General features: G+C 39.6%; 1 protein-coding gene across 1 annotated transcript in view; it reads right to left on the bottom strand.

Annotated features, from left to right (window-relative positions):
- Positions 1-14,626, bottom strand: part of LOC113095044 (kin of IRRE-like protein 1) — a 70,681-nt gene extending 56,055 nt beyond the window's left edge. The window contains exon 1 of the mRNA XM_026260666.1: positions 14,530-14,626. Coding sequence (XP_026116451.1) covers positions 14,530-14,626 — 97 coding nt within the window. The remainder of the gene's footprint in view (positions 1-14,529) is intronic.
- Between the last annotated feature and the right edge of the window lie 427 nt (positions 14,627-15,053).

Here is a 15,053-nt window from a genome sequence, read left to right as displayed (position 1 = left end):
GGCAGAAGGGGGGGGGGGCAAGTTTGAGAGGGAGTTCAGCTTCCTGACAGCCTGGTGGATGAAGCTGTCCTTAAGTCTGCTGGTCCTTGCCTGGAGACTCCGCAATCTCCTCCCTGATGGCAGCAGGCTGAATAAGCTGTGTGACGGGTGGGTGGGATCACCTACGATGCAGAGGGCTTTGCAAGGGTGACGGGTTCCGTAAATGTGCTGGAGGGAGGGGAGAGAGACACCAAGGATCTTCTCAGCTGCTCTCACTATGCGTTGCAGAGTCTTTCGGCAGGACGCATTGAAGGCGCAATACGACACAGTGATGCAGCTCGACAGGATGCTCTCGATGGTGCCTCTGTAGAAGGTGTACTTGATAGAGGGGTGGCTCTCTGGCTCTCCTCAGTTTGCGGAAGAAGTAGAGACGCTGTTGTGATTTCGTGGCCAGTGCTTCTGTGTTTTCAGTCCAGGAGAGGTCCTCTGTGATGTGCACACCCACTTGGTGCTGCTCACTCTCTCCACAGTCTCCACAGTTGCTGCCGAGTCCAACAGACAGTTGCACAGCGAAGTGTTGAGCCCCAGCTGGACCAGTTTGTAAATGAGCTGTTGAGGGATAATTGTGTTGAATGCTGAACTGAAGTCTATGAACAGCATTCTGACATATGAATCCTTTTTGTCCAGATGTGTGAGTGCTGAGTGGACGGCAGTCGAGATGGCATCATCGGTCGACCGGTTGGACCGATATGCAAACTGGAAGGGGTCCAGCGAGGGGGGGGAGGGCAGACTTGATGTGGTGCATGACTAGCCGTTCAAAGCACTTCATGAGGATGGGAGTAAGTGCAACAGGACGGTAGTCATTGAAGCAGGATGGAGATGGCTTCTTCGGAACTGGAATGATGGTGGTAGTTTTGAAACATGTGGGAACAACAGCCTGACTCAGTGAGATGTTGAAAATGTCTGTGAAGACATCAGTGAGTTCTGCTGCACAGTCTCTCAGTACACGACCAGGGATGTTGTCAGGACCTGGAGCTTCATGTGCATTGATCCTGCTGAAGGATCTCCTCACGCTGTCTGGGTTCAGCCTTATCACCTGGTCGCCGGGAGGAGGTGGAGTCTCCTGTGCAGTGGTGCTGTTTTGTTGCTCAAAGCAAGCGAAGAAGGTGTTCAGCTCGTTCAGCAGAGAGATGTTGCTGTCACAGGTCCGTGGTGGGGGCTTGTAGTCCTTAATGGTCTGTATCCCATGTCACAGGTTCCTAGTGTCTCTGCTGTCGCTGAATTGATGGGCTATCCTCCTGGAGTGCTGTCTCTTAGCCTCTCTGATGCCGCGGGACAGGTTAGCCCTGGCTGTTTTCAGGCCCACCTCATCTCCAGCTCTGAAGGCAGCATTCCGAATCTTCAGGAGTCTGTAGACCTCCCCTGTCATCCACGGCTTCTGATTGGCCCGGACAGTGATGGTTTTTGTGACTGTTACATCATCAATACACTTGTTGATGTAGGCAGTGACAGTCTCTGAGTACTCCTGGAGTTCAGTGGTGTTATTGCATCTGGCAGCCTGCTTAAACATGTCCCAGTCAGTTGTGTTGAAGCAGTCTTGAAGAACCTCTAATGATCCTTCTGCCCACACTTTAATCTGTTTGTGAACTGGTTTGGTGACTTTAATGAGCGGTCTGTATGCAGGCATTAGCATGACAGTGATGTGGTATGAGGCTCCAAGGTGGGGGAGGGCTTTGTAAGCTCCTCTCTGTGTGGTGTAAACAAAGTCCAAAATGTTATTACCTCGTGTTGGAAAGTTAATGTGTTGGTGTATTTTTGGAAACACGTTGTTTAAGTCAGCATGATTGAAATCCCCAGCTATGATGAGAAAAGCATCGGGGTGTGCTGTCTGCTGCTCACTGATGTGCTGGTACAGTTCATTAAGTGGGTCATTCCTGTTGCTGTTGATCGGGGGAATGTTAACCGAAATGAGCAGTATAGCAGTATATTCCCTGCTATAGATAGAAGGGCAGATAGAAGGGTCGGCACTTAATAATCATAAGCTCCACCAGGGGTCAGCAGTGTTTGCAGATCACAACAGCATCACGGCACCACACGTCATTGATGTAAACACAAAGCCCGCCGCCGCAGGTTTTTCCTCCCGCGAAGAGAGCTCTGTCTGCTCGATAACACGTCAGCTGGTCGAGCTGAATAGCACGGTCTCAAATGCTGTTGCTGAGCCATGTTTCAGTGAACACAAAAACACAACAGTCTCTTACAGTCCTCTGAGTTGAACGTAGCAATCGAATGTAGTCCAGTTTATTGTCCATCGAGCGTACGTTAGCCAGTACTATGGAAGGGATAGATGGCTTTTATGGGTTAGCCGTTAGCCTAGCCCGTGCTTACCCCTCTTCTGCTTCCATTCACACCGCTTGTGGTGCCTCCACTGTGAGCAAGATGCAGTAGTGGGGGTCGGTGATAGTGTAGGCCTCCGTAGCAGACCGAGATCCCGCAGCTGTTCCGCGTGCGCAGAGTTTACGTTGTCTATACTATATTACAATCAAATCTAATCTAATCTTGACAAACTATATCTCGTTGGAAAGGTCTAAGACTCCCAAATATATATTTTACCAATATTTTTTGTTATAAATTATGTAGGAAAAGTAATAGATGAATTTATGACAAGAGTGCACCCTCAGAAATCTACATTACAAAAAGAGCTTTGACCTTTGTTTAAAAAAAATAATTCCTCTTTGCCTTTTTCTCTATCACATTTTAGAAATCATCAGAAGTTATATATCACTTGAAAACATAAAATCTCAAAATTCATCCTTCAAAACCCATTTTAAAATCAGACATTGCATTACCATGTAAATGGCACATCAAAATCATGTTACAAAATGTTTTCAGTCATGAATTATACAAATTTATGTTTGTATCATGCACATTCATGTCTATCTTCAAAAACGTGAGTGACAGTTAACAGGTTAAGATAAAAAGTCAGATAACAATATCAGAAATTAATTCCACATACCATAATAAGTCTAAATATAGGTATTACATGTGTATATACATTCAGAAACAAAGAAGTTGGATTTTCATCATCATCCGAGGACGGCCATATTTGATTTGACCATTACGTAATTCGTGGCACTACAGCGGACGAGCACCTCTCTGATTTTTCATGTCTAGGGACCAACTAACTCAGTTCAAGTAAGAAATATAATTTAATGGAGTGGAAACCTATTAAGTTTGGAGCAATAAATTAAGCAACAGCAAGAAATCATTCAAGAAAACAGTTTTTCATTTTATAGCAAAATACAGTTTAATCAGTGCAAAGATTGTTAAGAAGTTAAAAATAAAATAAAAATCTATTTAAAAAATAACCCAGAAATTAAAATACTAAATTCCAATTCAAAAGTTAATTCAAGAGAAAGGTTTACATGGCAAAGGTTAATTAATCATAATTTCAACAACAATAAAATGAAAAGTCTATTATTAAACAATTAAATCAAATTTAGTCAGGGAACTACACTAACCTTTTCCACTGGTGGAACTTGGGCTACTAACTTTTTCAGTTACTGGCGCAAAACATGATTTGGTCGCACAAATTATTTATAGTAAGCCACTATAAAAATAAACCACATGCAGTACACACAGTGCACTGTACACACGGAGCAATCCGTCTTGGTACCTTAACCCAGGGCCGTAGCTGGGGTTAGAGGGGCCCTGGTGCAGGCTGTACAGTGGGCCCTGTTTGAAATTGTTTAATTTGTACTGTATGTTCATTCTATTTATTTATTTGTGCTATTTGCAAAATGGTTATGTTTTTTAAGTTTGTTTTTGTTAATTTAAAATAGCACTGCATAGTTTTCACTGTAAAATAAAATACACAGTCAAACCAAAATTTATTCAGACACCTTCAACATTTCTCAAATTATCACAGTTTATTTGCTATAGTTTAGATATGGGTAATAAAATATGACAAGAACTCAGAGTTAAACTGCATCAGAACAAATTCCTCTTGATAATGTCAGATGACTTTAATAGAAAGATATGTAATGGAATCAACCAAAACTTCAGACAACTGTCAGTATGACAATATTTACAATATTTAACTACCAATGTTTGTTTAACAGTTACCAAGCAAGCAAAGCTTAATTTTGTTCAGTCTTTGGTGTGAAAAGGTTGCATTAGGTTGATTTTTGGATTAACTGTGGATAGATTCTTGTTAAAACTACAAAGTAATTCAGTCAAGAGCAGTGAGTGATTTACTTTCATTTTCATACATTAAAGACACTGACAGCAGAGCTAGTAATTTACGCGGTCACTTTAAGATACAACGAAAGCATCCAATGATACACATCCGATTTCTTTCTCAACTCTTTACTTTCACTTAAGAAATACCAGTCTTTTTAGAACACACTTTCCAAGAAGGGTATTTTGACATATCTTGTATGTATCTGTTGTCGGTACAAAAGCAAGAAGACTTTGAAGCACGTCTCTGCGTGCGCCCTTAACACTAGAACACCACGGTGCTGAATTGAGCTCTTTCGTTTTTCACTCTTTTCTGTTCTACAAAACTGCGATTTGTATTTGTTCGTTCTGGTGCAGGAGGACACAAACGTCCTGAAGGAGAGCTCGGTTCAGTGTTGCTGTCCGTGAGATGCGGCTCTCTCTTGCGCACCAAACACAGCGCGCGAGTAAACAGCTACTCAGTTCAGCTTTACCGCCTCTTGTGTTTGAATGCTTTAAACTCTTTTGAATGTTTAAACTGGCATGTCAACTTGATGTGTTGAATGCTCGGAGCATGTTATAAAACGTATTCTTAAAATACACATTTCTGTTTTAATAAATTCTCATATTAAATCATAGCATAACACATAAGTATGTACAAAAATAATCAGTGATACATTAGCGACCCCATAAAAATTAGGGTCGCAAGGCATTTCAAAAGGTTGCATATGCAACCATTTTGGTCGCAGTGTAGTTCCCTGTTAGTTCATTACTTTTTAACCCAAATCACTTGGTTTATAACCCAAACGTTTGTAATTAAGTTGCTATTCAATTCAAATGAAAAATTCTTGAATTGGTCTGTTGTTTACAGTAGCAGTTTATAAATCAGTCCAAATGCAATCAAGCCTTCAAAAATCCTAAGACCATTAAAACAAAAATAAATGAAAGGTCATATGATGCTTTTTTAAAGATCATTATTTTGTGTATTTGATGTAACAGAATATGTTGACATGCTTTAATGTTCAAAAAACACATAATTTTTCAACTTCTGTACATTATTGTAGGTCCTCTAATGCCCCGCCTCTCTCAAACGCATAATTTTCAACAAAGACCTTCCTTCTGACAAGCAAAGTCTGCTCTGATTGGTCAACTAACACAGTGCACTGAAATTGGCCGAACATCGGGAGCCCTCGTCGGTAATGTAACACCCCTTTCCATAATCACGAACTTCATCTTTCAGAATAAATGTAAAAGCAGTTAATAATGTCCTTAATTTTACCATCATTTCAAGTCGAAAGGGGAACAGAGTGGTGTGTCAGACACAGTGATGAAGCTTGTATGTGTTTGCACTACACAAGCGACAGACAGTAAAGACAGCTGACTCCACTAATACTGTACAATACTGTACAATATCAGTGTGTTTTTGTTTTAGATGCCACTTAATTTAAACTTTTTTTTACTTTAGTTTGCAATTAAATTTTTTTTTAGAAACTGTACTTTTATAGGAAAATTTAAAAAATTCCCCAAAGCCTTCACAGATGCATTCGTGGGTTGATGTAAGCTTCATGTCATAGATACAAAAAGTGTTTTCATTTCAGTTATAGCTCATTGCCTGGTCTTGAAACACTACTTGGCATTTAGTGTAAAATGTATTTTCCAGATAATGTTTAAAAAATGTTAAACCTACCCTAAAAAAGTACATATCCTGCTTCCCTTTTATGTAGCTTCCATGTTTATAATTGTTCTTATACACCAACTGATGTAAAACATTAATTTTCTTCATAACCTGTTACAAAAAGAACATGAAAAATTTATTTAATTTTTTTTAACTTTTCAAAGCATGCTTGGAAAATTTTCAGTTGTAGCTTAAAGGGTTAGTTCGCCCAAAAATGAAAATTCAGGGCTCCAGACTAACTTTTTTCACTAGGAGCACAGTGGCCCCCAACTGAAAATTTTAGGGGCACAACCAGAAAATTTAGGGGCGCACACCGTAAATCAACATGCTAACCAAATCTACTAATTTCCACTGTATTACTAATAAATACTTTAATAATAGATGCAGAAATTACAATGTGCTGTTTCAAATTCAGTGTCACATTTTATTCTGCACTTTTGAAGATGCAACAACAAGATAAACTGACAGCACCATCGCTGTCATGACAGTACAAATAGTAAACAAAATTCCATACACTCAGAATAAAAAATGTGCTTAGTAAAAAAGTTTGTGTGCATGCTGTATCGTTGTTGTATGTTTCGTTAAGTTTTAAGCCATTCTTCCTTTGAAGGTCGAGCTGGCTTTTGTATTTGGTGAAAGGTAGTTCTAATGCTTGTAGTACCTCAGCCATCTGAATTCTTACAGCCAGTCTTCTCGAAAATGGTGAGTGTGGACCAGGGCCGGCCCTAACCAATTTGCTGCCCTAGGCAAGATTTTACCTGGCGCCCCATGCATCACAGCCCATTTCACCCTGTCATTGTGTTCATGCTTTAGCATATATATATATATATATATATATACACACACACACACACACACACACACACACACACACACATTACAGCAGAACTGTTTCCAACACTCATAATAAATCATCATATTAGAATGATTTCTAGAGGATCATGTGATAGATTGGATGTCACATGTGACACTGAAGAATGGAGTAATGATGCTGAAAATTCAGCTTTGCATCACAGATATAAATTATAATTTAAAGTATAATAAATTGAAAACAAATTATTTTAAATTGTAATAATATATCACAATATTACATTTTTTCTGCATTTTTGATCAAATAAATGCAGGCTTGATGAGCAGAAGAAACTTCTTTCAAAAACATTAAAAATAGTAATGTTTCCAAACTTTTGGCCTGTACTGTATCCCCCCAAAACTGCACAAATGTAGAGTAAAACATTAATAAAAAAGTGATAATAAAAAATATGTCTTAAAAATGACATGATTGTACAAAATCACAGTCTGGGGACTCAGATCAACTGCTAACATTAAGTTTAAGGTAAAAATAACTGCCATGAAATTATAGTATCTTACTCCTATGCAATAAATTGTTCTTTCACTACATCTCTTTACCTCTGTCTTTATCCTCTTCTCTTCTTTTTGGCACTGTATCTATCGCAGACTATGCTCATTTATAATGTGTCATGTAAATTCGGCCTTCCGTCACAATCAGGAAACTTTCACCGTGTCTAGAACTGGCGTGAGCTGCCAGGCCCGTTTCTACGAGCTTTTTGTTAACAAAAGCAGTGCTGTCTACATTGGATGTGGCGTCGGGCACGCTACACAACAAATTACCAACAACTGATCGTGCGCGCGCTCTGTTTCTGACGCACTTCAAGCACTCGATGGGCGGGGGAAGATTGAAGAGCCAGATTTTTTTTTTGTTTTTTTTTTGTTTTTTTGCTTTATTTGGAAGTATTTCGAATTAATGTTTTTTAAATAGTAGCCTATTATAAAAAAAAAATATGTAAATAAAAAAAATTCACTAGTTCACTCATTCTGGCACCCCTATGGATGAGTGGCGCCCTTAGCATTTGCGGGTGCAGACTTTTTTCGTCACACCAACCTCTGACTCTGAATCATCATCTGACGGTGACACTGTAGACTCTGGCACTGGTACACTAGCCGCAGGTCGGAAGAACGAATCAATAGTTCGCTTGCTCATAGCTCAGACGCACTCACATATCAGGTTGTGAAGATATTTGTCTCTGTTTCCTTCCCACAGATGTTTACGCGCGCTGAATTATCTCTAGGCCCCTCCCCCTCCACACATTTTAGCCACTTACAGTGGCCATTCCCTATTCTTCTCACACGCATTTGCCGCTTCACAGACAGGCATCACTCAATGTGTTCAATGTGCTCGCGTCTCATTAGTATGTGTGCAAGTGTGTGTGTGTGTTTGCGTGCGTGCGTGTGCAAATCTACTGGTCGCACATGTGCAACTGGATGTAAAATTCAGTCGCACACTCTCAAAATTTGGTCGCAAAATGCGACCAATTGGTCGCAGTCTGGAGCCCTGAAATTATGTCATTAATAACTCACCCTTATGCTGTTCCAAACATGTAAGACCTCCTTTTATCTTCGGAACACAGTTTAAGATATTTTAGATTTAGTCCGAGAGCTCTCAGTCCCTCCATTGAAGCTGTGTGTACGGTATACTGTCCATGTCCAGAAAGGTAAGAAAAACATCATCAAAGTAGTCCATGTGACATCAGAGGGTCCGTTGGAATTTTTTGAAGCATTGAAAATACATTTTTGTCCAAAAATAGCAAAAACGACGACTTTATTTAGCATTGTCTTCTCTTCCGTGTCTGTTGTGAGAGAGATTTCAAATCAAAGCAGCTGGATTTCCGGTTCGCGAACAAATCATTCAGTTCACCAAATCGAACTGAATCGTTTTAAACGGTTCACATCTCCAATACGAATTAATCCACAAATGACTTAAGATGTTAACTTTTTTTAATGTGACTGACACTCCCTCTGAGTTAAAACAAACCAATATCCCGGAGTAATGCATGCACTCAAACAGTACATTGACTGAACTGCTGTGAAGATGAACACCGAGCCGAGCCAGATAACAAACAATAGACTGACTCGTTCATGAGTGAAGAACCGCTTGCATCGGTGTTCGGATCACCAGAGGTTCTTTCGGACAGTTCGATTCAATAAACCGGTTGAAGAAAACGGTTCACCGGTTCTTTTGAGCTCGACGTAATGGCGTCATTTGCAATGATTGCCCTTGATTCAAGCCTTCGGTTTACCCGCGCTCATAAGACTAGCACAGAATCAGTTCAGAATCTTTAACCAAAAGAATCAGTTTAGTTCAGATGCTCTGTGTGTCGGTCTGCTTCACGCTGAATCACACATGCGCAGTATCATCAGCTTTCTCGGTTCACGAATCAGACGCGTCTGACAGAAACGATTCTTGACTCGTGAACGAGTCAGTGTTTTGTTCATTATCTGGCTCGGCTCGGTGTTCATCTTCAGTTCTCTCTTCACATCAGTTCAGTCAGTGTACTGTTTGAGTGCATGCATTACTCCGGGATATTGGTTTGTTTGAACTTAGAGGGAGTGTCAGCCACATTAAAAAAGTTAACAGCTTAAGTCATTTGTGGATTAATGCGTATTAGAGATGCGAACCGTTTAAAACGATTCAGTTCGATTTGGTGAACTGAATGATTCGTTCGCGAACCGGATATCCAGACTGCTTTGATTTGAACTCTCTCTCACACAGACACGGAAGAGAAGGCAATGCTGAATAAAGTCGTCGTTTTTGCTATTTTTGGACCAAAATGTATTTTCGATGCTTCAAAAAATTCTAGCTGACCCTCTGATGTCACATGGACTACTTTGATGATGTCTGGACATGGACAGTATACCGTACACACAGCTTCAATGGAGGGACTGAGAGCTCTCGGACTAAATCTAAAATATCTTAAACTGTGTTCAGAAGATAAAAGGAGGTCTTACATGTTTGGAACAGCATAAGGGTGAGTTATTAATGACATAATTTTCATTTTTGGGCGAACTAACCTTTTAATGTAGTCACAACCTCGATTGATAAAGAATATCTCTTTGGATTTGAGACTTTAGTCACAGAGAGCTTGTAACACTCTAAAGAGAAAGGAAAAATTTTAATTGCATCATACGATCCCTTTAAATTAGGGGTGGGATGGTTTGTGGAAAAAAATCTAAACGTACGGTTCTCCACACACGGTCCGGCACACGCTCAGCTTAAATCTGACAACGCATCTGTAATCTGACATACGCATCTTTTTCTTATGAATAACATGTAAAAAGAAAACAAATGTTTGGCTAATATATGTTTCTGTTGATGGATACTTATTCTGGCTTCCCAGTACATTACAACAACAGCAATGAAAAAAAACCCTGGACAAACCATTCACTCAATGCGAATGCCATATGCTGGAATACGAGCAGTCATTCATCACCCGGGTGCTGATAGCCCACACACAGATGAGACCTGGAACACGTTGATATCTGTGTTTAAACTAAACTCATTTAAGCTTTGCCAGTTTAAACATTTAAGAACCAGAGGACGGAAGCTCAAGCTCTCAATGAGAAGATTTGTGAATGCGCTCATCCGAAGCATGCAAACCCGCATCTCAGCTCTCAGCGCAAATATTAAGCTCTCTCTGAAGTATTGTGTTTGAATGGACAAATTCATACAAAAATGATGTCAAAATGCCCGTCTTGGAAAGTATCCTACAGCAGACATATCTGGCCGAATGTACTGTATCAGTGTTTCTGAAGACATCCGGTTTTCTTTAGAAATACAGTGAAACACCCAGACTGGGTTTCGACTTTGACACGTGCAGTGCCTCTTGTTTATTAAATGAAATCAAAGCCTTTTTTTGTGGCGGTTAGTGTTGTCAAAAGACCCAGTACTTCGGTACAAAGTCGGTACTAAAAAAATGTAAATATCACGGTACCAGGTTTCTTTAACCCCTTACTAGTAACCCCCCTTTTTTGGCATGGAGACCGAAATTACATACCCAAAATAAAAAGGTTTCTGCTCATGATTCTTTCTGACTAGATACATAATCAACCTTTGTTCACAAAGCTGACACTTTAAAGTTTACTGTTCAGGAATCAGAATCACTCAGACTGTTATGATAATAGAGATATATAAGCTCAAACATAAAAACAAAAATAAAAATATTAAAAACATATGTTTTAAATGTATTTAAAAAAATGTTGATGTAGGAAATGAGTTTGAAAACACAGTGTAGCTAAGGCCACAAGTCTTCCAAGACTTCATAAAAAATTTCATAATCGAATCTGTAAAACTGTGAATTTTATGAAATATTTTCTAAGGCCATGTCATGTGTGTTTTTAGAGAAGGCTAATCAGATTGATTTATGGCCCTTGTCATCTCTGTAAGATCTCACATGTAAACACTGCTGTGCTCTTTGAATATGTTTCACTGTTGAAAACTGCCCGAATCATGATTGTATTGTTCTCACCAAACGGTTCTTTCACACGTCCGCCAAGTATGACACATTATCCGCATTATTCTTTTATCATTATTCTTTTGTTTTTATTCCACCTTTATTAGCCTTGATTGTGGTTTTTCAGGCTTTACAAAGCAACAAAGCAGCGATCTCACTTCAGTCTCTCTTTGCATTTAGCCCTTATTTATCAAAAGTCTTACTATAAAAATACAACAAAACATTTTCTTACGACCTTACGTGAATTATTGAGACAAAAATGCATTATGAAGAAGAAAAGCACCTGCTATTAGTAGCATTGGTGCTAACGTTAGCATCAAGCTACATCTGACAATTTATGAAATTATTAGTACACTTTTACTCAAAACTCACTTTAAACCCCGATCGAGTGTTTATAATAACTTCCTTTAGCGATCAGGGGTGGAATTTGGTCGTTTACTGTTGTAAAAATATGTTATTTGTAGCCTTTTTCATCGCTGCACAAGTTAGCATTTCCGATGTACATTTTCGATTTTTTTTATAAAAACGCCCCAGATCTCAAGAAATTCTCATACCAAGCTTTACTATCGTAATCGCGGGTTTATTATTCGGATATTTTGTGTGTACAGAGGTGTTTCAGTGTTGTTTTGGCCAGATAACTACCAGGAAGTGTGCAGGAAGCATGTGACACGATGGGGCGGTGTCCAGATATGAAACTTTAAGATTGACGTTTGAAAGACCCAATCAGAGTCTGAGTCACACACCGCACGAGCTGTGACTACTGCACGCACACACAGATCGCAGGGAGAGGCTGTTCATCATCTGATCGCGTAAATCCGTGGAAAATGAATAGAAATGACGATTCTGTCTGAAGAAATATGAAGTAAACATCAGTAAATATATCCATATATCTCCGCAGATATGCATCTTTGGTCTGTAAATCCTTATTGACGCTGTTCAGTGAGTCTATGTGAACACAAATAAACCGCTCTTGACGTGACTGAATATGAGTGAGTTGTGAATTTCTATTCAAAATGTGGCATAATATGGATTTATTATTTTGCACTCCTGACATAAATCACTAAATATCTGTCACTGCAACAATGTTTTATCAAAATATTGGTCAAATATCGAAGCTTGAGTCTTTAAACTTTCCATTGAGGCACAGTTTGTCCAGATGAAGTAAGACAGTGATGTTTAATGTGCTGTGAAAGTGAAACAATAATAAACTGGGGCCGTCAGCGATGTTTGCACGCAAAGGGGTTTTAAGTACCGGTGGTACCAAGTGCCCAGTCAACCCGGTTCTTGATGCATACAGCACTATGATTTCCGGGAAGCTGAAAACGTGGCCGGAATCTCAAAATCCAGTCATAAAAATGTAACTTATATTTTAATATGGAGAGTCACGGAATTTGTCAAAGTTAGCATAAATTATTCAAATCAAATCTCCACATGGACCAGTATCTGTAAATGTTAAGCCGCAAAAGTTGGTTGAAATATACATTCTGAATGTTACGATTTCCCCCCTTCCGACAATCCTAGCTATGCCCAGATTATCTTGATGGTCCTACAGATTATTTTGTCAGATTTTCCCTTGGTGTGAGGTATTTTAAGAGTTTCCGAACCTGATCGGACAAAGGTCGGATTGCCGCAATCGCGAATCGTAAATATTCAACATGTTGAATATTTACGATCAGAAATCCTGATGTGTGGGGGGAACCCCAAAGACAAATGCGCGCACGCTCTGAGATTATCACATGAAATTAAACAATATCCAGTCAGAAAGTGAGATGATCACGTTCTTAAAGAGTGGTGTAAGATCTTATAACAATTATTTAAAGTTTATTTAATAAAGCAATTTCAAAGAGAATAAGATCTCTTTTCCAAGAGAGAACTGAGAACAACAATTATAAAAAACAGGAAGAAGAACAAGAAACAGTCAGCAACAGATAAGGACAGCAGTTTGTAAGTGTTTTGCCTCGTTTTCTCATTAGACTACTGCGTACCCAGCATCACCTACATGAACTCTTCTCTAGGCGTCTGTCTTTAAAGTGTTTTGTTAGTTTGGTGTGTTTCCTCCTTTTGATGTCGTCATGTCTCAGTGCTTTTATGAAGAGAGCGCATCTGCGCACCTTTCGCATAGCAAATCAAGAACCGGGTTGACCGGGTACTCTGTACCACCGGTACTAAAAAAATATATTTATCTTATATATAATTATTTTAATATTTTTATTACCAAATAGGTACCGAAGTACCAGGTCTTTTGACAACACTACAACAGATTAAGAAATACAACAGCTGTTTTATCCAAGTCAGTGCAAAATACTGTAGAGGTTAATTCTAAACAACAATGCTCTCACTGAAAACAGGCTCAATCCTGTCAAAACAAGCACAGGAGGTTAAACGCCTCCCATTCTCATCTGCTTCTATGTGTCCTGCACATTACCTGCTCTCATGGGAACAAGAAGCTAAACTAAAGGTGACAAACAGTTATCATCTAATTGTTTGCAAATACTGGCTTACCAGTTGATAGCACGGCTACTGTTGACAAAAGATAATCACACATATTACAGGAAAGCCGTGGAAATACACTCAAAAATGCAGTCTGCCTTTGAAAGCCTTCGGAAACCGGTCCTTATCCAAATTAACATGGGAAACGATACTGTACTGTGTACTGCGGATGAGAACTGAATTGAATTTAATTCAGTTGCCTAAATCATTGTCAGTGTGATGTACCATATAATTATAATTAGCTGAATCAAACAGCTCAATTTTCTACATGAGTGAGGCTTAATGTAAGATCTAGATCTCAAGGAATGTAATCCTTTAAAAAAAAATTACACACACAAATATATATATATATATATATATATATATATATATATATATATATATATATATATATATATATATATATATATATATATATATATATGTATCAAATCAGTTGCAACATGCTATGAGGTCTGATTTCTGGAAAACTGCCCAACAAGCAAATAAACTGTCATGACTTAGGTCTGTGTTGCTGTATTTTTGTCTTGTTGTCTGTGTCTAGTCTCAGAACACATGGGTTTTGTTTTGACTGCTCATGTGTTCTGCTGTCAGTGTTTCTTCCCCCTTAGTCTCATTAACCTTAATTCCCTGTGTTCCGTCACACCTGTAGCCACTCTTTCCTCATTAGCTCTCCTCTATTTTAGTTCCTCTCGTGCTCAGTCTTTTGTCAGACCATTGTGATTGTTTAGTGTTTCGCGTGTGATTGTCTTGTCCTGCCTTGTCATGTTTTAGGCTCCAAGTGTGTTTTTTTTATTTGTGTTTTTTCCCTCTGGAACTGTTCCTGTCAGCCTAGACTGGTTCTGCCTCCGGTCCCTGCATGACCTTTCTGTTGGGATCTTCCGAGACCTGACCCCAGCTCCTCTCTGCACTCTGTCCTTTCATTCAGGGATTTTGGTGAGCCTTCGATGTTGTGTCCCATGGATTCTCAGCTCAGTGTGACTTTGACGTTCCGTCCCCAATGACGCTCTGGTTGATGTGATTTGATGTTGCGTCACAGAAGACGCTTGGACTGGTCCCCGCTGAGAGGTTTCTTTTGCTCTGTGGAGTGGTAATTTTTTGTTTTTCCTGTTTGCCCAGTGAGGGCTAAATAAACTGAATCCTGCGTATCCCTGACAGAACGGTCTGACCACGATGGATTCAGCAGGTGCAGACCAAGTAAGAGTCGCAGTCAGCCAACAAGGCATTCTTCTGGGTCAGCATTCCAGCCAGTTGACCACCACCTCTAGGGAGGTTGAGTGCCTCACAGCCAAAGTAGCGGACCTCAATCTCCAGATTCAGAAGCTCCAGCTTGAAGCCTTGGCCAGCAGATCAGTTACTACTCGTGCTGAGCCTGAACCCCATGCCAA

The sequence above is a fragment of the Carassius auratus genome, unplaced genomic scaffold, assembly GCF_003368295.1.
Source record: "Carassius auratus strain Wakin unplaced genomic scaffold, ASM336829v1 scaf_tig00215575, whole genome shotgun sequence".
Classification (NCBI taxonomy): domain Eukaryota; kingdom Metazoa; phylum Chordata; class Actinopteri; order Cypriniformes; family Cyprinidae; genus Carassius; species Carassius auratus.
The sequence above is the reverse complement of the archived record's forward strand: the minus strand, read 5'-3'. Positions and strand labels throughout refer to the sequence as shown.